The sequence below is a fragment of the Aspergillus undulatus genome (assembly GCF_047715775.1).
Source record: "Aspergillus undulatus strain CBS 261.88 unplaced genomic scaffold BDV17scaffold_1, whole genome shotgun sequence".
Lineage (NCBI taxonomy): Eukaryota > Fungi > Ascomycota > Eurotiomycetes > Eurotiales > Aspergillaceae > Aspergillus > Aspergillus undulatus.
Window position 1 is genome coordinate 326,960 of NW_027396605.1, and position 22,333 is coordinate 349,292.

The 22,333-nt window shown below is 48.8% G+C and overlaps 7 protein-coding genes across 7 annotated transcripts; 3 read left to right on the forward strand and 4 right to left on the reverse strand.

The window, feature by feature from the left end:
* Nucleotides 1-236: 236 nt before the first annotated feature.
* Nucleotides 237-1,458, reverse strand: BDV17DRAFT_2767 (uncharacterized protein). The gene is made up of 4 exons (XM_073759369.1): nt 853-1,458; nt 705-804; nt 440-654; nt 237-392 (listed from the first exon to the last, which is right to left on the reverse strand). Exons 1-4 carry the CDS (start codon nt 1,351-1,353, stop codon nt 294-296), a joined length of 915 nt encoding a protein of 304 aa, XP_073621028.1. The 5' UTR covers nt 1,354-1,458; the 3' UTR covers nt 237-293.
* On the forward strand, nt 1,459-3,589 carry BDV17DRAFT_296918 (uncharacterized protein; the record flags this gene model as incomplete). Its single annotated transcript, XM_073763403.1, has 4 exons — nt 1,459-2,203; nt 2,322-2,397; nt 2,488-3,508; nt 3,561-3,589. Exons 1-4 carry the CDS (start codon nt 1,812-1,814, stop codon nt 3,587-3,589), a joined length of 1,518 nt encoding a protein of 505 aa, XP_073621029.1. The 5' UTR covers nt 1,459-1,811.
* Nucleotides 3,590-9,160: 5,571 nt separating this feature from the next.
* Nucleotides 9,161-11,150, reverse strand: BDV17DRAFT_296923 (uncharacterized protein). Its single transcript, XM_073763404.1, has 4 exons — nt 10,607-11,150; nt 10,197-10,561; nt 9,879-10,147; nt 9,161-9,391 (listed from the first exon to the last, which is right to left on the reverse strand). The coding sequence occupies exons 1-4, from the start codon at nt 10,656-10,658 to the stop codon at nt 9,277-9,279; spliced, it is 801 nt and encodes a 266-aa protein (XP_073621030.1). The 5' UTR covers nt 10,659-11,150; the 3' UTR covers nt 9,161-9,276.
* A 1,043-nt stretch (nt 11,151-12,193) lies between these two features.
* BDV17DRAFT_248613 (uncharacterized protein) lies at nt 12,194-12,815 on the reverse strand. Its single transcript, XM_073756121.1, has 2 exons — nt 12,577-12,815; nt 12,194-12,517 (listed from the first exon to the last, which is right to left on the reverse strand). The coding sequence occupies exons 1-2, from the start codon at nt 12,776-12,778 to the stop codon at nt 12,342-12,344; spliced, it is 378 nt and encodes a 125-aa protein (XP_073621031.1). The 5' UTR covers nt 12,779-12,815; the 3' UTR covers nt 12,194-12,341.
* Nucleotides 12,816-13,077: 262 nt separating this feature from the next.
* BDV17DRAFT_296925 (uncharacterized protein) lies at nt 13,078-14,675 on the forward strand (the record flags this gene model as incomplete). Its single annotated transcript, XM_073763405.1, has 2 exons — nt 13,078-13,318; nt 13,372-14,675. Exons 1-2 carry the CDS (start codon nt 13,252-13,254, stop codon nt 14,673-14,675), a joined length of 1,371 nt encoding a protein of 456 aa, XP_073621032.1. The 5' UTR covers nt 13,078-13,251.
* Nucleotides 14,676-16,034: 1,359 nt separating this feature from the next.
* Nucleotides 16,035-17,217, reverse strand: BDV17DRAFT_248616 (P-loop containing nucleoside triphosphate hydrolase protein). The gene is made up of 4 exons (XM_073756122.1): nt 17,044-17,217; nt 16,887-16,965; nt 16,576-16,767; nt 16,035-16,507 (listed from the first exon to the last, which is right to left on the reverse strand). The coding sequence occupies exons 1-4, from the start codon at nt 17,076-17,078 to the stop codon at nt 16,220-16,222; spliced, it is 594 nt and encodes a 197-aa protein (XP_073621033.1). The 5' UTR covers nt 17,079-17,217; the 3' UTR covers nt 16,035-16,219.
* A 757-nt stretch (nt 17,218-17,974) lies between these two features.
* Nucleotides 17,975-22,040, forward strand: BDV17DRAFT_296931 (calcium-translocating P-type ATPase). Its single transcript, XM_073763406.1, has 4 exons — nt 17,975-20,826; nt 20,877-21,018; nt 21,079-21,310; nt 21,364-22,040. The coding sequence occupies exons 1-4, from the start codon at nt 18,181-18,183 to the stop codon at nt 21,899-21,901; spliced, it is 3,558 nt and encodes a 1,185-aa protein (XP_073621034.1). The 5' UTR covers nt 17,975-18,180; the 3' UTR covers nt 21,902-22,040.
* Nucleotides 22,041-22,333: the final 293 nt, after the last annotated feature.

A 22,333-nucleotide genomic window follows, 5' to 3' on the forward strand; every position in this document is an offset into this window, starting at 1 on the left:
TCTGCCAAGAGGGTTCTAGATTTCCTTTACTTTCCTGCTTTGACGTTGAATGTGTTTACTACTTCCAATCCATCTTGCTTTCTTCCCCTTTTGTCTCCGTGTTTAATCTCTCTCTTAGGCTTTCTGAAGCTTCTTTCGTCCGGTTGACCCCGCTCTTGATCAGGCGAGCACCGCCTTAGTTCTAAACAAGCGCTTCCCGCGATAAAGGATCGCACCATAATTCGCATAAACGAGTAACCTGGTGTCAGAACTGCATCTGAACTCAATTCTGCGTCATACGGCCGCTGGACCGGTCACACAGGGTAGGTATAAAACGTCTTTGTCGCGATCGGGGCCAGGCGAGCCAAAGCGGTGAGGCCACCTAGCGAATGTTGTTTGACTACAAACGGGTGCTATAAACTGTAAGAAGTAGCCAACACTCTTAAGGGACGCTACTCGCCTTCATCAGGACATCGACAGACCGTGCAGAGGATGTCGCCTCTAAAAATCCAAATGCTTCCGAGTCCAGAGGCCAGCGGTCAATGTTGTCAACCCCAATTATCCCATCACCCATCTCGTAACTCTGCATGAGTTGCATCATAATGGTAGCTACAGCATTGATCATAGATATTTGGGATTGACCGGGAGCGTGCCGAACACAGTGCTCCAATGCTGCTATTGGCTTGTCAGGGATATCCTTCTACTTCTTTGAGCTTGAATATTACCTAGCTTAATAATTCCATTCGAAGCCAGGAGGATGTTTGAGCAGGCCAACCTAGTATGCTCAAAACCAGCCGTGATCAAGTGATGCAAGCCGTTAAGGATCTTCAGATGTTAGCAAAGACATCCCATATATACCCCCTTGTAACTTACCTGAGATATGATCGCACCTAGCATGGCTTGATCAGGGCTAAGACTCACGAGGTGTTCAAGGGTGAGAGGACAATATTCCACCAGGGCAAAGAGCCTGCCCCCATCTCGATAACATTCTTTGGCGGAGAGGACATTTTCATGTTGGATGGTCCGAAATAGTCGCAGAACGTCTCTAGCGCACTCTGGGGGATACTCTCGAATTGCTTTCAGCCGATAAGGACGGGATTTTTGGACGGCAGTAGTTACTTTGCCTGCAAGCTTGCAGCTGAAGACTGGTTGGAATGTATCCCAGGGAGACTCTTGTTCTCTCAAAATAATAGTTGCACAACTTTCAGAGTTGATGACTTGCGGAAGACCAAGTGTTTTGAGTGGACCTTGAATGGTTTTTCTGGGACGATTCGAATCAGTCCCTTTAGCCGCGTTGCCTTTCCCATATTGCAGGCCAGTCTGCGTTTGTGGATGGAGGAAGTTCTGGGGACGCATATCTTCCTTTGAATCCATCGTGTCTTCTCATCAGTATATCTTCTTGAGGGAAACCAAACAGCAAGTAGTGGAGCACCTGGCGTTGAGTGATTAATCCTATGATTTATAAAAATCCCGTGGCAAATCCGACCAGGAAGAACTGCCTGCCTATTTCTCTGGCTTGGGCATAAATAATGACAGTGAGATGCGATAGCTATACGATCAATTTATTGCTAATCCGTTTTCGTATTCAGTCACTGCAGTCCCCAGGGAGCCTGGATATCGGACCCACAGCAATAATGGGGAAGCTGTTGATTTGCTGGCGATGAGGTGGGTACTGGTATCTGCCGGAGCCTCGCTGGGGAGGTGGGCATTTTGCTTCATCCACAGCCAACCAGGTTTGGTTGCAGAACATGCCTAGATCATTTAAACCCCGAGGGAAGCAATTGGACCTCTTTTCTTGGACATGAAAGCTCTTGCTGTTGATACCTGCCGCTATGGATCAAACCATGCTAACGCCCACAGAGTTTCAGTTAGCCCAGGAGCGGAGTTTAAAATATCTAGGTACTGCGAAAGTGTACATCAACCAAATTGTTCCACACCCATCCATATCCCGAGAACTAGATCCCCAAAACGTCGAACGATTGCGCGAGGTCTTTTCTCGTGATGGCTGTCGACGGCTGGATATTCGAAACCATGTCACTGCAGTGGTGTCTCGACAGCATTTGGCTGTGGCGCTCCAAAGGGCGAGCGTAACGCCTCACAGCTTAAAGACTAGTCCGCCAGATCGATACCCTCTCCTTGAATTCCCAATGGGCAAGATACAGTGCCTTCACGGCCAGCATCGCTTGAGGGCCGCGAAAGAACAGCTCCCACCTGGTGAACAATGGTGGACGAGTGATCTCTATCTCGATGGTATGCAGCCACAAGGCCCTACCCTGCTAACCTTGCCTTTGGAGGCGGTAGTCTGTTCTTTCGGTTTCTAACAATCCCAGTAAAGATATTAGCGCAAGCCTGTTAACGGCGCTTGTGGACGAATATTCGAATGAAAAGATCCCGAGTGACGGAGAGGTGTATCTTAAAGTTCGCCAGTACCAAAACGAAGGGAATGCGCATTTCGAGAACCGATGGATGGCACGGCTGTCGCCGAATAAAGTCAAACGACTCCGACAGCTTTCTTCGCGGACAGAGGTTCGTGCCGCCTTCGACCGACTGCGCATGATTCCCGCCTTATTATTACAGGGAATGAAATTTGGCTCCCTTCCCAGAGTCCTCGCTACGAGTTGTAACGAGGTATGTCTGGCCATCACCTTAACGACTGCGTCCATGCTGACCGGGCAGGAAATCGTTCACACGCTCAATTCCTTGTTGGAAGAGTGGTCGTATTACTTAAGTTGCGATCGTGCGAAGATGATGAAGATGGACCCGCAGACCGTCGCCAGGTTGCAAGGCAAGGCTCCTGGGGTCTCTGCGCAAGATGCGAGGGAAGTGGAAGGTCTGGTTCTTAGCGGTGCGGTGTTCCAGAATTTTGCCTCTTCTGAGCGCAAGGACATCTGGAAGAGACTCAAAAAGAGAAAAGCAATTATTTCGTCGTTGGATCATTTCTTCCAAAATATGTGGTACCTTGAGGCATGCGCAAACTGCATGAAGCGGCTGGCGGTCCCCACCAAAGACCACCCTTCCATCAAGATTGCCCTCATGCGCCTTTTCGAGCCAGATCATGGCAATAATAACTGCATTATACAAACCTCGGAGACCGATTTCCGGCAGCAATCCGGCACCCAAGCGGACCGAGCTGAGTTAGGGTATCGGCAACTTTGGCTCTACGCCATGCGTCACTACCCAAAGATCCCTAGACCGTCCGGGGGCGATGACTTGGTAGCTAAACCAGACTGTGAGAAGGCCGACGACACGGTCCTGCATGGCTTAGCTGTGCTTGCACAGCGACTCGGGTTTAACTCCCCACATATTCAACAATTAGCTGAGCAGTCGCCCGATCATCAGATAGCACGCGACGTCCTTCTGAAAGCCCGACCGCCAGGGCATTATCGCTTCAACGGCGGCACTTTTGAGTCTCTCGTGACTCGAATCTGTGATTGTTTCTCCGAGGCGATCCCCATCGACCAGCAGGCCTCTCAGGAGCCGATTAGGAGCCGAGAGCCTAAACCCAGGGCGCGACGAGGCCTCCCTCACCGTAGGGACCAGAAGCGGGATTCCCGGTTTCTCTTCCTCGACAATTTGCACAGCAGCGATCTGCAACTTGGCGGCAAAGTGACAACTTTCTTCGTAAGACAATGCGTTTATTCTGCCTTTTTTGGTCGCCTGCCAGACTCGTCACCGGTCAGCGCCATGGGAAGCCAGCCCTTCAATGATTCGCGTTCCGACTCACCACTCTTTGTTCCGCCGGGCGATCTAAACCCCGAAACCGCCTCTACTGTATCTCAGAGTCGGGAAAGGAACGGGGGCCATACTCACAAGCGCAGCTCTCGTGAGGCTGTACGCCAGGAGCGAAGACAACAAAAGCGGGAGAAAAAGCGTCGACGACGGGAGCGACGGGAGCTACGAGCCGCACGCCGATCGGTGATCACTGAAGATCAGCCTTCAATACCGGAACCCATTGATCACAACATGGAAGAGGCTGGGACTGATGCCCGAACTGTGAATGTATTCTCGCCTGAGAGTCTCGAGGAATCAATGGCTGACAATCCCGAGGCGGAAGAATCAGACCGCTTCCAGGGTGAATTTGACCGTGCTTCGGCGGTCACCCACATTGACTTCGACGAGCTCCCGGAGGCAGCTTCTCATTGGGACGATCCAGCTCTCTCGGACGGAACGAGAGAGCCCTCTACCGGGGAGGCTCAACTTCCGACGGCGAACAACGAGCGCCTCGGGTTGGAGCGGGGGCTTGATTTGGCGCTTGACGATCTGCCGAGGGAAGCTGGGGAGCGCGTGGTACAGGAAAATTTGGAGACGGAAAGTGCTGTCACCGCCGAATCTGCTCAGAAAGTGGTGCCAAGAGCTTCTGCAAATGCGGCTAAGATCACGCAGGCAAAAAAGCAAGGAGATAAAAGCGTCGTCCAAAAAGATTCCCAAGACATGGCGATAGAAGAACCGTTCCGACGAGTGGAAGAGGGAGAATCCCACATTGCGTCACAATCGGCTGAGCTGACGATGGTACTATATACGGGCATGAGCACCTCAGCAGATACCACAACGCGAATTTCGCAAGTGGATGAGGGGTCAATGGAACATGAGGGTGCGATGGCGAAGGCCAGTGAAGATGTTGCGGAAGCCTCTGACGACCAAGTAGACGAGATACTCCACGCCGACGCGGAACAAAGGACGATTGGAAATTGGGAGCCGGATCAGCGACTGGTTGAGCGAGCTACGGCTTTAGCCCAGCTAGAGAATGCCCATTCGCCGGCCGACAGGGAAGCAGACTCAATCGGCAAGCGTCGGCCTGTCACTGAGCTTCATCTGTCGGATCTCGTCCCACTGTCAGCGGGACAAACCACTGCGAATCTCACTGAGGCAGAGGTTCCACCGGAACCCAACATCGATCTACGACCATCAGAAGGTGCGACAAATGCAAGCCTTTCAGTTCATGGTCACCAAGCAGGGGCCGCAAAGCAGACGCAGCGGCTGCAGGCCAAACCAAACAAGATCCAAAAGATCTCGACGGCGAAAGCAATGGGGCGGGATGTCAACCACACAACCATGCGAACCGAGGCTATTGACATTGAACTTGAAGAGGCCTTGGCAAGACCGCAATCCGCGGAACGTATGCCCGTCGATGAAGGGGTCGCAAGGAGGCGCCAGGTTCGCTTCGATGTCTCCCATGAGGTGGCAGGTGTTGCAGACACTCCGGAAGGGGAGAACGTGATGGTGAGCCCAACAGCTCCCCGGATCTCACCGCCTGCGACTCCGTCGGGCGTATCGGGCTCTGGAAGCGAGGCAGGCGGCACAACGGTGGGAAATCAATGGTCCATGGTCCCGTTTAATTCCCCTCCAGCCGTCCCTCCAGAGAGTGTCGGCGCTCTTCGCCCTGAACGGGCGAATCTGGCTAATGCCGAGCGGGCTTCGCCTGGTCATTCTGGAAAACGGTTAAAAGCGAGTACAGGTACCCCGTCTCGAGCGGAGAAGGTGGTCACTCGGCTTGACTTTGCGGACTGGGAAGGTGATCTGGCCTCGGCTGTTGATGATCGGGCATCACCGGTAACGACCGCGACCACGCCGGGTGAGAGCGAACGGCGCGGCAGAAAGATTCTCACGCCTCGGATTGTGGAACGGCGGGCGCTGGATGTGCGACCGCGTCGGGCCGGGGGGAGTTCTCAACCGGTTACGATCGCGTTCCGGGTTCGGGACGAGGGCGGCACTTGGATGACGGCGCACGAGGTAGTGGTCGAGTCGGACCCGTCGGTGGTGGAACGAGTGGCGAGGAAGGAGGCGAGAAACCGACAGGCTACGTTCTATGACAAGAATCTGCGGAAGCTGACGCCGGCACAATGTTTTGAGGCGGCGATTGACGACGAAAGCAATAAAATCTTTATGCAAATCGGGGGAGAGCTGGCAATGGATGAGGATACGATGCGGTCGATAGCAAGAGAGGTGGAATTGTGACGAAGGATCAATGTCATATCAGGATTTCGGTTATATGCTCTTGGTCTATGGTGGGCTACAAGCGCTAGATTCATAGCCTGTCGAGGTCGTAGGCCCCTCGAGATACCAGTTGATTGCCAGACAGCCCAGCGGGCTCTCAGTCCGCAGCGGCTTATGAGCCAGCACGGACTGTGGTCCCAGCGGGACAGCGGAGGGCTGGGTCCCGTGATCCGTCTCGGCCCGTAGCCATTTTCAGATTTGGGTCTCCAGCTCTATGAGCCATATCGCCTTTGTTCCACTCCAATCAATCTTCCGTGGCTTACGATGCGACCATGCTCCCGATCCCACGCTTACGGGCTCTTATGGACCAAGAGCCTCGGAAAAAAATCCCTCAATGACATTAATCATACCCTTAGTTTACGAAGACATTACGCCCTTCGATCGTGTCTCCCTCCTCATCAAGTATGTGCTTTCAGAGGTCGATGGGTCGTACTGTCCTCCTGGGAACGAGGCGTCTGAAATACGAGATTGCTCTTCTGTCTCGAGACAGAAATCCAGTGATTCTCCAGCGTCGGTTCTTTCCGCGCAAGGATTATAGGTCATGTATGGTACAACATCATGCATTCTATTGTACGGAGTGGAAGAAAGGCTTCCGTTCTCAGTGGAATTATTTGAAAACCGTGGGAAGCAACGCCTCGAAGAGAACGGTTGAAACAAGCATCCTTCCCCTCGCTGGGGAAAGATGACTTGCAGCCTTCCGCCAAGAGTGAGGGCGGGTAGGCTTTCGTCGAATCATTATTGTCCCCTCTGAGGCGGCCCCACCGGCTGATTGCTTCAGGAGAGACATAATCGCTGGGTAGATCTCCAGAGATTTGCTGGTATCTTTTTCTGATTAACCCACGAACGCCCTGGGTAAGCTCTTGGGGATCATTTGCTTAGGAGAGGAGTGAGTCAAAAGCCACCGACGATTGATCACCTAGGAAAAGAGCAGGTTTGCTCAATCTGTGGATAATCCACACCATGTGGTTACGGTGGGGATGATTTCATTACGTTACCAATGTGGTAGATTAGATCCGATGCCAAACAAAAAAATTGAAAAGCAAACTGGATTGCCTCTGGATAAAAGGTCCCTCCTTCCGCGATCTCTACCGAAGAGTAGCTAGGTCCACGAAGATCTCCTTCGACGACATTAATCTTGCCCTAGAGGATTTAAAAGAAGATTTTGCCATTATTCACGTTACTGCAGTCCGGCTTTCACTTCCATTTCACTTCCACATTGACCGGAAGATGGCTTTCTCCAAGGATGGGACCCTGTCCAGGAGTTGTTGAAAGTCGGCGTCCTATATCAGGATTTCCACATTCCATACTGCGTATTCCTGTAAGATATCTTGCATATTCTCCATGTATTCGCTGTCCTCAAATACAAAACTCAGCAATTGAACAATGTCTCCGGTTCTTTCTTCAAAGAGGGTGAAGTTGTCCAGCAAATGAAGAAGCCGGTAGAGGGACCAAGCACATAACGAAACCCAGTCAGTCCGGAGGCCTAAGCGATACACTTTCGCGTGGCTGAGGAAAATCTCCGCATAATCTGCTCGTGGGTCGGTGTTCACCATTCTCTCTTCGCATGGAAGCTCCTTGCCCAACCTTGAAGAGATGGCAGCATACATACTGCGGAGCTTGTCGGGATAGAAAACGTTTCCTGTCAGGCTCGCCGGATTCCATCGTGGTAGGACGTTCTTGGATGGCATCTGGCTCTTTAAGGGCCTGTCAAACGGCAAAGGGACAGAGTAATCGCCCGAATACACAAATTCACAGCAACGACCGAAGACGACTTCATCAATTTCGCTGTTCAAGGGCGGTTCAAGTATCTTCTGCGGAAAAGCTCTTGCTAGTGCCGCATGGATCGAAAGCCGCTTTCGGTCTTTGCCAATAACAAATTCAACGATACCTGATTGTAACATTCTGGACCATCTTAGTATCTTACATATGATACTCAAGCTGCATTTTCTTACGCAATGTCAGTGGTAACAGGGATTCATTCAGCTGAGCGGTGGCAGCACACTGGACCTTCCAAAGTCGGACCTTCTTAAGTAGAGGAGTTTTTCTCGTTGACAAAGGAACTTGGAGGTGCTTTAAGGATAGATCCAGAGGGCGCGGCTGCTGGCTTACCACAAGGTGAACCAGCTGCTTCCTCAGCGAGCAACTCGTTTTGGCTAAGTCCGTCTGGTAGGTTAATCGAATCATTGTTCGCCGCATTGAAGTAGCCCCACCTGAAGGCTGGGCTTCCCCAAGGAGCCCCTTCCCCCAGCGACGACGACCCTAGCGAGCGAACTGGGACCTAAGTATAAAATCGGCATCTAACCAGCTAAACACATGTGAAGAACGTCTATATCTCGTTCGGTGAGGTGATGGTGGATTTGAATAAACCAGCTCAGCAGTTCTACGTGGTGATTTCCGGTATCAATCTGAAATCATACTCACCACCTGATGAAAGCAGTTACCCAATGTGCTCACTGGGTAAGTTGGCCCGGTGGGGTAAGCTCCTCTCAACATGGGGACGCCATCTGGCAACCAACTAACTATAAAGCTGGTTGAACCCGCTTCGACTACTACTCGTTTAAGGAACATCCACCTCTCTCAACTTCGATCATGGCGCCATGCAACAGCCGGTAGGGAAGGATTAATCTTTTGCTGAGACATCATTAACAATATTACAGAGCATTCCTATCCAAGCTCCTGAAATTCACCGTGGGCGCTGACTGTGAAACAGTTGTCATTCACAGTGACATACTTAAGTCACACTCAACGCCCTGGTTTAATGCGGATTCCGGTAGTTTTGCCGGTGGTGATTCTATTGTGATTAATGATGCAGATCAGCATATATTTAGTCTTGTCTGTCAGTACTTATACACTGGAGACTACTATATTAAACTTCCCAGCGACACGCCACCCCCCGACCTTACTTCTGGTGGACAAGAAAAGTCGGAGCAAAACCGTGTAATCACTCTAAAGGGAAATCTCTTCAGAGATACAGAGTCAGTGGATAAATTTGCGGACTATCTTGTGAGGCGGATTCACCCACGGCCTTCTCAGGGGTTGCAAGGTAGCTACAATCGTATGGAGGACTATACCGAAACGCTACTCACCCATGCTCGTCTCCATGTTTTTGCAACAAAATATGAACTGCAGGAGCTGCGCGACATCTGCCTTTTCAAATTGTTACATCTCCTACATGTCTTCCCAATCTGTGAAGACCGAGTTGGAGATATTGTTCGATTGTTTTACTTTGCCTTCGACGTGGACACTGGACGATGTGAGAACCTTAGAGGAATGTTGCGTTATTACACAGCCCAGCATATCAGATTATTTGTGCCCAACAGAAAGTTCCAGGTACTTCTGCAGGAAAAGCCCGCTCTGGCTAACCAGTTGCTTAACACACTCGGCGGCGGGCTCTGAGAAGGTATTGGTCAAGAAGATGCTAGAGAAGATACGTATGTGAATGTCTGCACGCGAGCCTAGTTCTGGGGTTAAGGCAGATAGGAATCATCATTTCGTATTTACATGGACTGCGGACTTTGCCCTGTTGGCTCTCTTAATACTCTCTTATGACGGATTTAGCTCAGATCTCTTGGAGATAAAGTCCCTGTTAGAATTCCATCTTAGGCACATTAGCCTTGTGTCTCATGATATTGCCCTGCTGGGATTCCCAATGCATTATACTGTTACACAACACCGGAGAGATCATGGTTTCGGACTATAGCCAGAATATTTACTTGAATGCTCAACATTAATCTTTGCATTTCTGCAATCCAAATGCTCATTTCCACTCACCACGTAGTCCTATCAAGAAATCTATGTGACTCCTGGAATCTTGGCCACTGTATGGCTTGTTCTGCACCTCGCGGCAATGACGATAAATTATTGATGGCATAGGTATCGCGCTTTCTGTCAAATCTGAAAGGAACTTGAATAATGAGGCAGACGCGGTTGGAACCTGCGATGTATCGAAGATCCATGTAGTAACCGCCAGCTTGGCAAGAGAATCTTGGTCCATTTCCATCGCGATAGCAGCAAGTATATCGTCAATTCGTTTATCGTAGGCCGCTAGTATTCTATCGATGAGCGTGGGAGATGTAGCTTCGAGAACGGACGTGCCCGATGACACTTCGGCGAGCAACAGCAGACACTTCAGGGCCGGTAGGGCCGCAGGAATGAAGATCCCTCTCAAAGAGAACTGTCAAGTGTCAGCGAGTTCCTCAAAAAAATGGCAAAGCTGTCCAAACATTTGTAACACAGGTTCCAAGCCTACTGTTTAAGTATCTAATTCTGCTGGCAAACCAAGCCCACACATTTCTGATCTGCGAAGAGGGAATAGTCGTCTGTGTGCTGTATGTCCTGAGGAATTCTCGGCGATAATGCTCATAGATACTGCCACCAATGCGAGCTCTGAAGTCATCAAATGTCTCTCCAACATTATTCGGGCGGTGCATCATGGGATCATTGTCACTGAACTGCTCAAACCTCAGCGGCTTGTATTTTCCATCAACACGGTTGGTCTCCGAAGCAATAACAGCCAAATCGACTAAACCGAACCCAAGTGGTACTCCAACAAAGACAGCGTCATCCAGGCCTTTCATCAAGACGTCAACTAAAGGATATTAATTACTGTTGTACCAAATTCGGAGAGTCTAACCGATCAGCCTCGATAAGAAAAATAATCTTAGCTCAAGAGTAATTGCATACATATAATAGCAGATCGGCCAAGTTTGAGCGCTCACTTGACGGCCGCACCATGTTTAGGGAAGGCACTGCGTTTTCAGAAAGATAAGCAGTGAATATAAGAGATAGGAGAGGAAAGTCTCGCTTCAGCTGTTGCCATTTACTCTCCAAAGCTGCAGGCGTCCGTCGTCGGTTGATATCAACTTGTGAATTAAACTCCTCCGCGATGTGGATCTAAGAGAGATCCCAACACTTGAAATAACTCAAAATACGCTCTTCATGTGGGTAGTATTCTTTATTATGTCCGGTAGCGTTCGAGACGATAGACATGGTAATGGCTTGGACGGGACAATGGGAGTACGCAAAGTAGGGGTTTTGCAAGTCGCATAAGTCGTGTGCCGCCGCCGAGGCAACATTTGGCAACAATTTGAGTAAAAAGTGATTACGGAATTGGGAGGATGCCTTGGAGGCTATGTTAGCTCAATGAACTTTTGTGTTGGTCTGAGGGTGGTTTAGCTCTCTGGTCCGGCCCACGAAGCAATGCAGCTGAGTGGAGCAATCACATCGGCGGGCACATTTCCAGCAGCCAAATATTGGGCACGGGGCCGTACTTGGCGTGGCAACCCCACTTAAATGCACCAAAAACCATCTCCAATCCTGGATTGCGGCCTTCTGCCTACACACGGACTACAGCTCTTGGGATGCCGGTGATAAACACGGTGGACGAAGGACTTGCTTCATTTGTTGCAAATGGTTTCCCCGAGCTGAATACTACTTCGATCTCTAGCTCAAATGTTGTGCCTTGGCTGAAATCTCATGTCTCATATTAAATGAACGGACGATATTTTGAGGTCCTCAGATGCTTGCGAAGCCGCCCGGCATCCCGATGATTTCGTCCACAATACGGATATACCTTCATACACGACGACACGAACGACTACATTGTGTAGTGGCCAGTCATTATAGCAGTTGCAGAGATGGCTGCAACTGCAATCAGGTGTGATAAGTGACAAGAAAGGTCATGTTAATCCTTACGGAATGAAATTTGGCAAACAAAAAGAAGGCGAGAAAGAAAGAAAGGAAGGGACGTGAACACTGGAGGACGATTAGGGACGATTGGGACGATTGGGACGATTAGGGGACGATGTGGGTTATGAGACTCCTCATCGTTGTTGAAGAACTGTTCACACTGCGTGCAGTAACTGTGATTATTTGAAATTTGATGCTTTATGTTTTCGTATCGACGACGGAATTTCTCGAGATTCTATGACTCAGTAAAACAGACAGTAGCGGCGAATACATCAGAAGTAAAAGGCGGCAAAAGATACATCCAAGGGAGCTAGATGGGCGCGTAAGAGAGCAGTAGACAGAGAAAGGCGGATCAAAAATGAAGGATAAAGCGGAGTAGGTACATAAGAATAAATCGAATGGGAGAGAAAACAAGGAAGAAGGAATCAAAAATGGAACTAGGGAAGTCAAAAGGGCAAGGTTATTGCAAGGAAACTGAAGCCCGGGCATTTAAGGGGTTCCGGGGCAGACCTCCGAGGTCATATTCTCCGTTGTTCAAGAGCATATGACATGATCTACGGGCTCCTCGTGGATCCGCTAAGCGCAAGCGCCGACTCGTTCAAGCAGGAATTAAGACTTAAAAATTCACTGAATATGTCTGCTCTCAAACATCACATCAAGATCTATATAAACAACAACGCCTAATCCTTTCCTAACCTATTTTTGATGTCCTTGTTATGTGTATCGACTCCCTCCTTATCATGTTTACTGCCTAATTCACCACTTTCAGTATTAGGACCCTCTCGGTAATTCTTAAGGCTGTAGTATTCCTCATGTTCTTTGCTGCCGTTGATTGCTGTAGATGACTCAGGATGTTCTGTTAAATATTAGTTTTCTCGATGGGCATGCCCTACCTGGAGAAGCCTGGAATCTAACCTTTAGATGCTTGGCCTTTTCTTCCACCCTTTTCCCCCTCAGCTGAGTCACTGCTGCTTGGTTTTTGAATCCCACTTTCTTTCTCTTCTCCGAAATCACTGTAACGGCGAACGGATTGGGCAATGGAAGCTCTATGTTTCGAGAAAGGGAAACAGACTCGGAGGTATGTTACTGTCGGATATAGTTGGCGTAGATTAGGCATCTCTGGTAGCAATCTGTCCTGGATGCCACGATATAAGAGAGCGTTTAACGATGTTTCAAATCCAGAACTTGCTCCCACAGTATCAGGTACTCCTTATAGAGGTCCATTGTGGCAAATTGCCTCCTATCCTATGGAACCAAGAGGCGACTGCTAACAGAATATGGTAATATAAGGTTATTGTTGACGTAGTTAAGTAGATAAAAAAGGAACTTCCCATAATAACTTATCTCTTGAAGCGAACATCCCACTCACAACCTGCTGGCTAATACCACGTTATCCGTGGGTCAGGCTCTTGGCCAGATGGACAGCGTCTTGATTGGGTCATAATAAGACTATACGTCGTGATGACGGTTATGCCTCCACTTGCTGAGGGTGATCTCACTCTCCTCTTTTCTCATTCTCATGATTACAAATAATTATGCTTTCTTTCTCTACATCTGCTTTTCCTCTTATACATATCATCACTTATCAGCATGGATACTCCGCCTGAACCACTCCCTGCTTGCGGGTTGTTGGGACGCGGTATCACTCTCTTTCCGGGTATCACTGATCTCCCATTTATCGTTGACACAGACGAGCTGATTATACATCAGGCTCTAATTTATTTGACTACCGAGAAATCTTAGGGGCAGCTAGAAAAAGCCAGCTTCTAAATTTCAACATCAATAATGAAGCGACTAGAGTTCCAGTAACAAATGAGCAATTTCTAATTCCCGAAGGTGTCGTCATTATTCCTGGGGGAACAGACATTATTGCTGAGGATTTACTTTGCACGACTGGAGACGCTTTAGCGAATGAACTGGCAACAAATCCATCATTGGGTCTTCGCTACTTGGGCATCTCGGCGGAAGGTGACGGTAAATTTGGTCATCGGGTATCTTTCAATGCTAAATATCTATTTGGCCTCTGGAGCATCAGTAGTCTCAACTATACTGCCCAGTATGACGTGCAAAACCTGGAAAGAGCCATCAACGTCGACTTCATCCGGACGGCAAGGGAACTTCCTTACTGGGACGAGAATGATGTTTCAGCACGAGATGCATATGCAGAGTTTTTTGCAACATGGGGCACACATGTTATCACGGGTTGTTGTTCTGGGGCCCGGTACCACCTCCAGATCACAAGGCCTGACGCATCAGACGAATCGAAAAAGAACTTCGGCGAACTTATCCAAACAGAGTATAGCTCGGTTATGGGTATTGAAGGGGGGACAAAAGACACAGCGCAATATAGAGAATACTTAGGCCGACGTGAGAGCAAATGCTCTGTCATAGGGGGAAACCCACAGCTAAAGAGAAACTTGTCAAGCGATCCTACTAGCTCCCGTCTTTTCAACGAATGGATAGGAAGTGTAGGCGCAAGTGGAACGCAAGACATTATCAATGTGTTGGTTGACAGCATTTACGATTTACTCCTCAGGAGTCCCAGCCCGGAACAGAAGGAAATTGGGGACAAGATTGAGAGAGCGTCGCTTTTCCATTCAAAGTTTATCACTGCCACAGGAGTCTTCAAGGTCAAGGGAATTGGCGGTGCAACAGGCCGTGTTAGCTCCTGTGAGGTTCGGGGTACTCCTGGTATCAGCTTACAAGCGATCCCTCGTCCGGGAACTACAGCATCCGCCATTTCAGAAACCAAGTTTGAAGCACAGCAATTGTCTGGTGACAATATTGAGTGTGATGTTATTATGAGTGCACCTCCCCTGACACCGGTTGAGGTGGTCCTTGTATCATCCAAGGAAGAGTTATCCCATGACAATCCTTTTGTGTTTGACTTACTGTTACAGATCTATCCGAAAGGTCTATCTGGAGCAATAACTGTGGGTTTGGGTGGTAAGGGCTATGAAGGAATAGTTACCCTCCCAAGTTTAACCGCAATAGGCGATTATGTTGCGGAATAAGTAATACTCTGGCTACTTCTTTTTTCAAATGCCATATACGATCTTTAAGTTTTTATCGTAAGCTACCCTTAGTAGGTGCTGAACGAGGCTTTGCCTTGTTTTTGCTTGAGCTCAAGCATACAAGCTCACTGCTGAGACTAATCATACTGGCATATCAAAGGTGCCTAGGTATAGAATCTTGTCTTGTTCCATCACTATCTGAAGGATGTCCATGACCTCTTTCGATTGATGTGGTTTGATTCCACCAGTGGACATACAAGCCGTCGACCCACTCGGCATGCAACTTCTGTCACGAATTATGGAGACTCAAATGGAGACTTGATCTGTGATTACCGCAATGGTTTAAGGCCTTGCCTTTCTCCAACTTATAGGAGCTAATGCTGAGTATGAGTTCAGTTATAATAACTAATTGATTGTGATTCTTGCGCTGGGCCATTCATTCTCTAGTCCAGGTCCCGGTTGCTTATCCTGCGGTTATTTGATATTATCAATTAATAAAGCTTCGCACGGGTCTATAGTAAGGCGTCAAGGACATTAACTGATTCTTTTATTGACCCTTTACTCTTCAAGGAAGAGTATGAATATTAACAGATGTATCAAGTCTATAAGGTTGGTTAACTTTGTTTCCACTTGCAGCAGAACTTTATATATATAATAAAATGTTAAGAGAAGGATTTGGGACTGCATTTATATTCTATTTAAGGCCTTGGATTAGCAATAATAGTGTCAAGAGTGAGTTCATGAGGAGAGTTTAGTAGGCTTTGTACAGATAATAGATACTCCTTGATATCTATACTCAACTACTTTAAAGGCATGCTTACGTGTATTATCTAGTGAATATATTATTATAAACAGTTTTCCTATACCAAAGCTGTTTGTCCTGGTCCCATAGAACCATTATACAACCAGCTGGCTCAGGTTTACAATTCTTTAGACTACATATAAGATATTCTACAAGGTGAATATTTAGGTATCGTTCCTCTTTTAATAACCTAGGAACATAGGTTCTCAATGCTATGAAGGCTAGGATTCAGGTCTCAGAAAACACACTCTCAAGATATATCCCTCCCAGATCTAAACTTATGAATTAAATAAAACGCCCAGAGTGCTTGACTGCTCGAGGTAAGAGAAGAAAACTAAGATAACATACAGGAAGAAACAGATCAAAATATTAGAATAAATCAAGCTTAATCAGGCTATATCCGCGGGAGGAATAAGCTTGGAAATCTTTATTACTTATTTACTAGCATGGGTTATGTGCTGGTTATCTCTATTATATATATACTCAGTACCTTTCTTTTTTAGCACGCTTCTAGATCTTACCCTCGCATCCACCGTGAATAACTTCAAAGTGCATGGTTAATAACAAGCTGTAGGCAGCCTTAGAGAGGTAGTAAAACCTCTGTTGATTATACTAGTAATATACTTGCTAATGCCGGAGCTGATCACGCCCTTACCACAAGCGTCATCCTTGATGAAATCAGCCACGTCGTGAACAACACTGGGGCACTCGCGTTCTGGGCTATACTCGACATAAGTATTCATCACAGCACAGTGCAACGTAATGACTTTCGCTTATCGAACGTGAGAAGGGCAGCACGGGTTGCAACCTCAAAGACATCATCTACACCCTCTCCGGTTAGAGACGAGCACTCAAGGTATTTCCGAGCCTTGATTTGCGTTGCAATTTCACTTCCTTCTAACGCGGATACAAATCGGAGAGGCTTCTTCCTCATTTCCTCTATTGCCTGAGGGTCTTCGCGGAGGTCTTTTTTCAGACCGATGAGAATGATCGGTACGCCTGGGCATCGCTCGTTTGCCTCTTCGATCCACTGTATGCAAAATAATTATCAGTAAAGCTGGTATATTGGTTGGGCAAACGACATCAACAGCGACAGACCTTAATTTTGACGTTCTCGAGAGAATCTGGTGTGTCGACGGCGAACCCAATCAGTAAGATGTGTGCTTTTGAATAGGCCAGTGGACGCAGTTGATCGTAGTCTTCCTGACCGGCCGTATCCCACAATGCTAATTGGACTGACCGGCCATCAACCCTGCAGTCTGCCACGTAGTTTTCGAAAACCGTTGGGACCTAGTGGTGAATTAATTATGGCGGCGAGGTATATGGACGAGGGAAAAGAGACGACGGACGTAATGCTTGTGTGGTATCAATCAGCGGCTAGATTTCAGGTTTGCGATAGTCAAGCTCACTGTTGGGAAGTAACCCAATGTAAAGACACTCAACAGGCTCGTTTTTCCACAAGTGCCATCCCCGATGATCACCAACTTTCTACAGTGCGATGGGTTAGCGCAATTCCAGGACAACCTTGTGAACGCAATGATAGTCAGTGTATTGAGGTATCTGGACCTTCGCATCTGATTTTCGTGCTGTTGCTGTGCCATTTTCACCGTTGAGCCTGCGTGGTGGGCTCGATCGCTCTTAAGATAGCACGGACGGAAAAGGCAATCGACAAAGCAAAAAAAAAAATATAGCGGATGGCCCCAGAGTTAGGGGTAATTTTTTTTAAAAAAAATACCGAAGGCCTTGTGGGCACTACTTGAAGGTCCTGTTCTTCGACGAGCTTGCGCTTCCCTAGTGGAGGCCTCTCCTAGAAAGTGAGGCGGCGGTGCCTACCAAGGAATCTAAAAGGCCTAATATGACGTCACAGGTGAGGACCTGGAGAACCGTTCCAGGATCAACCATTGGACCGTTCCAAGGTTTGAAGCGTTCGAACCTCCTGGTAGGACTCTGAATACACCTCCAGGAAGTCTAGCTTGTTAATATAGTCAATTCAAAGGTTTGTCCCTGAACAGACAAGAGATCCTTTACACACGCTTTAAGGGACCAAACAACCAACATCTAGCAGCTGCAAGAGGAGAGAAAAATACGGGGTTATGTAAATAGATATAATATTGTTGTTGCTGCATGCCTATTGAATTGGGGTGTAAGACGACCACCGAAGCCGTACAAGACGACTAATTAACACCTACCAACTGTACGGTCACTCGTTCCAGGAATGAAGACCTTCTGAAGCCACCGGAGGCCTATCTTGTCGGTTCGCCATCTATTTGGACTTTTTATTTGAAGAACATGGTGGAAGTAATGACCTGCTGATTGAATAGTTGCAGGTCTCTAGACGCATAGATTTTGGTGGATTTCCGGCCAGTTTGGGAAGACTTGGTCACTAGCGTAAGGGATCACGTGACGGGATAGACAACGTCATGAAATGTATCAGGGTTATGTAAACACTATATGGTTAACAGTGCGTAGCGGCTCCTTTTTATTTCTTATATACATTTTAACGTCATGTCATAAAACTCCCACCGATTGGCAACAAAACGCCGACCGTTGCATAATAACGACACCAAATCAAGTGACACCATTACTCCCTTCTTGAATTAGGCTTGCGCATCGACTCTTCCGTTGAACGCTTGCCTCTACCGAAGGCCAATATCGGCAGAACCGCATAACTTAACCGCGCAAGCCCTTCTTCCCAAATATAACATGACCGGGCCTCATTCCCCCTTGCTGGACAGGCTCCTTACGCTGCCTTGCGGTGGGTTAGGACAGCCAGGGTACGGCACTCAATCATCAAGTAAGTATGACGACACCGATGTGCGCGCGTCGTCTCGCAGACTCAACAACAGGGACAATGCCGTTGATGAGGGAGACGCTCTCAGATCAGAACCCAGCGCAAAACCCGATTCGGATGTGGAAAATAACAAGTTCGCCTTCTCGCCTGGCCAGCTGGATAAACTCTTGAACCCCAAGAACTTGGGCGCTTTCGGCACTTTTGGTGGATTGCGCGGGCTGGAAAAGGGTCTACGAACCGACGTTCAGAGCGGCTTGAGCATGGACGAAACCTTGTTGCATGGTACGGTGAGTTTCAGCGACGTGGTTTCACAGACCTTTGTGCCAGCACCCAGGTCTACCTCAGCCTCACTGGCGCCATCGCGCGATACCATGTTGGACGAATCGGCAGTGGGGCAGCCACAGGACCGATTTGTGGATCGGCAGCGCGTGTTCGGAACCAACAAACTTCCCGAGAAGAAGCTTAAATCCATCTGGGTGCTCGTGTGGGTTGCGTACAATGATAAGGTGCTAATCCTACTGTCCATTGCCGCGATTGTTTCTCTCGCCGTGGGTATTCCCCAGTCTGTGCGAGGAACAGGCGTAGAGTGGGTTGAGGGAGCCGCGATCATTGCTGCCATCTTTGTTGTGGTGACCGTCGGCGCGGCAAATGATTGGCAAAAAGAACGGCAATTCGCTAAGCTTAACAAGAAGAAAGAAGATCGATATGTCAGGGTTATCAGATCAGGCAAGACAGCGGAGGTGTTGACCTATGATATTATTGTCGGGGACGTGATGTGTCTGGAACCAGGCGATATGATCCCGGCAGATGGAATCCTGATTGACGGACAAGGCGTCAAATGTGACGAGTCTTCAGTGACAGGGGAGTCGGACCTCCTTCGCAAAACCCCGGGCGGGAAAGTCTACGACGCAGTTGCACAGAAAAAGGACCTGAAGAAGATGGATCCCTTTATCATATCAGGGTCCAACGTTGAAGAGGGTACGGGGACTTTCCTGGTCACTGCTACAGGTGTCCACACAACGTACGGCCGAACAGTGATGTCTCTCCAGGACGAGGGCGAGATCACCCCGCTACAAGTCAAGCTAAACAAACTGGCGGACTATATTGCCAAGGTCGGCCTTATCTCAGCTCTGATACTATTCGTCGTGCTCTTCACCAAGTTTTTGGTCCGCCTCAAGGAGATCCAGGGTGGTGCAGAGGCTAAAGGTCAGGCCTTTCTGCGCATTTTCATCGTGGCCGTAACCATTGTCGTTGTAGCAGTGCCCGAGGGGCTGCCATTGGCGGTTACCCTCGCTCTCGCCTTTGCAACAACAAGAATGATCAAGGACAACAACCTCGTGCGCTTACTCCGGGCATGTGAGACCATGGGAAATGCCACGACCATCTGCTCCGACAAGACTGGCACACTGACAGAGAACAAGATGAGCGTCGTGGCTGCGACTCTAGACACCAAGTCACAATTTGGAGGCCAGCTATCTTCAAATCGTGCAGGCAGCGCACCAGGCCCAGGGACTATTTCAGCCTCGGAGTTTATATCGACGCTTTCACTATCGATCAAGAAGCACTTGATCCAATCAATCGCGCTCAATTCAACCGCGTTCGAGAGCGACCGAGACGGAGCGACGATGTTTATTGGATCTAAGACTGAGACGGCGTTGCTGTCATTCGCGCGAGAGCAACTCGGGCTTGGGCCAGTGGGCGAGGAGAGAGCAAACGCGGAAATCGTGCAGATATTCCCGTTCGACTCGAACCGCAAATGCATGGCAGTAGTCGTTCGCATGCGTAATGGAAATTATCGGATACTGGTTAAAGGTGCTGCTGAGATCTTACTCCGCCAGTCGGCGCAGATAGTGTCGGATGCAACCAAGGGTTTGGCAGAGACGCCGCTCTCCGAGACAACAAGGACCGCGCTAGACACCATTATCACTGACTACGCGTCTCGCTCTCTGAGATGTATCGCTCTCGTGCACCGGGATTTCCAAGAATGGCCGCCTCATGGGGCACCGACGGACGAATATGGAGTGGCAGTCTTCGAGCCAATTTTCAAGGACATGACGATGCTAGGCATCTTCGGCATCCAGGACCCCGTCCGCGAAGGAGTCCCTGACGCAGTCCGCAAGTGTCAGCATGCCGGGGTTTTTGTCAGAATGGTGACTGGCGACAACATTACCACGGCTAAATCCATCGCCCAGCAATGTGGCATCTACACGGCTGGCGGTATTGCCGTAGAAGGGCCCGAATTCCGCCAGTTGAGCCATGATCGGATGAACGAGATCATCCCCAGATTGCAGGTCATCGCGCGGTCAAGTCCAGACGACAAGAAGGTTTTGGTCAGCCAGCTCAAGACACTTGGCGAGACCGTCGCGGTGACTGGGGATGGGACAAATGATGCGCAAGCACTCAAGACTGCGGATATTGGCTTCGCAATGGGCCTCACAGGCACAGAAGTTGCCAAGGAGGCGTCAGATATCATCATAATGGACGACAATTTTACATCAATTGTCAAGGCGATAGCTTGGGGACGGACGGTTAACGACGCCGTCAAGAAGTTCCTTCAGGTAAGATCACCATAGCCTGTTTTGGTAACAGAAACTGATTATTTATTCAGTTCCAATTGACCGTCAACGTCACTGCGGTTGTTCTCACCTTTGTTTCCGCTGTTGCCAGTAATGACGAGGATTCTGTCCTCAGCGCAGTGCAGCTGTTGTGGGTCAACCTCATCATGGACACTTTCGCCGCTCTTGCACTTGGTATTCCCCCCCCCTTTTCCTGTTTTTTTTTTTTTAGCGATTCTCCTAACATTGATACAGCGACGGATCCTCCTTCACCTTATGTTCTCGAGCGCACACCCGAGCCCAAATCCGCGCCGCTAATCACCCTGACAATGTGGAAGATGATCGTTGGGCAGGCCATCTATCAACTAGCAGTGACGCTCGTCCTGAACTTTGCTGGTCAATATATCTTCCCGAAGTGGGGTAGCGGATATATGCAGACAGTGGTGTTCAATACGTTTGTCTTCATGCAGATATTTAACCAGTATAAGCAAGTATTAAACTTCCCTCTTGGTAGGTTCTCTTACTAACTGATCTCTGCAGCTGCCGTCGGGTTGACAACCGTCTAAATATTATGGAGGGCATTCTAAAGAACACATGGTTCATCGCCATTCAGGTCATCATTGTCAGCGGTCAGATCGTGATCATCTTCCTCGGCGGTCAAGTATTTTCCGTGCGGCGTCTTGACCAACCCTCACAGTGGGGAGTGAGCCTGTTGTTTGGAGCTCTTACAGTACCGGTGGGGGTAATGATACGTCTGATCCCGGACAAAGTCATCGCCAAGCTCATTTCGTATATCTGGCCCGGCGCAAAGGGTCCTGAACCGGATATCTCCGGTGAAAGCCGCCAGTACGGGTGGGACTTTGCACCAGAGGAAATCCGCGACCAGCTGGTGTTCATGAAGAAGGTCCGAGGAGGGCGACTGAGGCATATAATACACAAGCACCCCGAAGTTTTCCGCAAATCCCGTGGTAACTCACGTCCCCCATATCCTTCTTCGCTGCCCAATGCGGTTGGAGACTTGGCACCTGCGACTGAGAGCACGCCTTTAATTCGTGGCAGTGGGACGAGCCAGACCTAGTCGGAGGTATAAACTGAGACTACTAGCATCTATCTTTCGCTATAAACACGGCAAAAAGTCCAAGTTGCGGAGCGCCAGGGCTCTGGCGAAGATGTGTGGTGTTAATATCTGCCTCTGCACCCATGTCAGCCAATAGACATGAAATGCTACACTAATTGTTTTTGTTGATTCATTGCCGAACCTCGCAAAATTTCCCAGGTATTGAAAGCTGTCGGGGACAGGCTCTGTTGGATGGAAACATATAGGCACCAATACTGGTTTATCTTTCGTTTCTAGTTTCAGGGACTGACGGCCCGACGCTCAAATGGTGAGCGTGAGCAGGTTCTTTTACAAGTGCGTTACTTTCCAGCAACCATTCAAACACCCCCCTGATAGATATACACGTAGGTTGCATGGCTTTGTTAATATTTTGTTAATATTTTATTATAGTTA

Bases quoted from the DNA above. Each gene is read 5' to 3' on its own strand.
- BDV17DRAFT_2767 (XM_073759369.1), bottom strand. From the start codon at position 1,353: ATGGATTCAAAGGAAGATATGCGTCCCCAGAACTTCCTCCATCCACAA. The intron at 805-852 runs GTAAGTTACAAG...TAACATCTGAAG, and splicing joins TAGGTGCGATCATATCTCAG to ATCCTTAACGGCTTGCATCA. The intron at 655-704 runs GTAATATTCAAG...ACAAGCCAATAG, and splicing joins GAATGGAATTATTAAGCTAG to CAGCATTGGAGCACTGTGTT.
- BDV17DRAFT_296923 (XM_073763404.1), bottom strand. From the start codon at position 10,658: ATGTATGCAATTACTCTTGAGCTAAGATTATTTTTCTTATCGAGGCTG. The intron at 10,562-10,606 runs GTTAGACTCTCC...AATATCCTTTAG, and splicing joins TTTCTTATCGAGGCTGATCG to TTGACGTCTTGATGAAAGGC. The intron at 10,148-10,196 runs GTTTGGACAGCT...GACACTTGACAG, and splicing joins TTGGAACCTGTGTTACAAAT to TTCTCTTTGAGAGGGATCTT.
- BDV17DRAFT_248613 (XM_073756121.1), bottom strand. From the start codon at position 12,778: ATGCCTAATCTACGCCAACTATATCCGACAGTAACATACCTCCGAGTC. The intron at 12,518-12,576 runs GTTAGATTCCAG...AATATTTAACAG, and splicing joins AAAAGGCCAAGCATCTAAAG to AACATCCTGAGTCATCTACA.
- BDV17DRAFT_248616 (XM_073756122.1), bottom strand. From the start codon at position 17,078: ATGGCACAGCAACAGCACGAAAATCAGATGCGAAG. The intron at 16,768-16,886 runs GTGAGCTTGACT...ATTCACCACTAG, and splicing joins CATTGGGTTACTTCCCAACA to GTCCCAACGGTTTTCGAAAA. The intron at 16,508-16,575 runs GTCTGTCGCTGT...TTTTGCATACAG, and splicing joins TCGAGAACGTCAAAATTAAG to TGGATCGAAGAGGCAAACGA.
- BDV17DRAFT_296931 (XM_073763406.1), top strand. From the start codon at position 18,181: ATGACCGGGCCTCATTCCCCCTTGCTGGACAGGCTCCTTACGCTGCCT. The intron at 21,019-21,078 runs GTATTCCCCCCC...ACATTGATACAG, and splicing joins TTTCGCCGCTCTTGCACTTG to CGACGGATCCTCCTTCACCT. The intron at 21,311-21,363 runs GCAAGTATTAAA...TGATCTCTGCAG, and splicing joins CAGATATTTAACCAGTATAA to CTGCCGTCGGGTTGACAACC.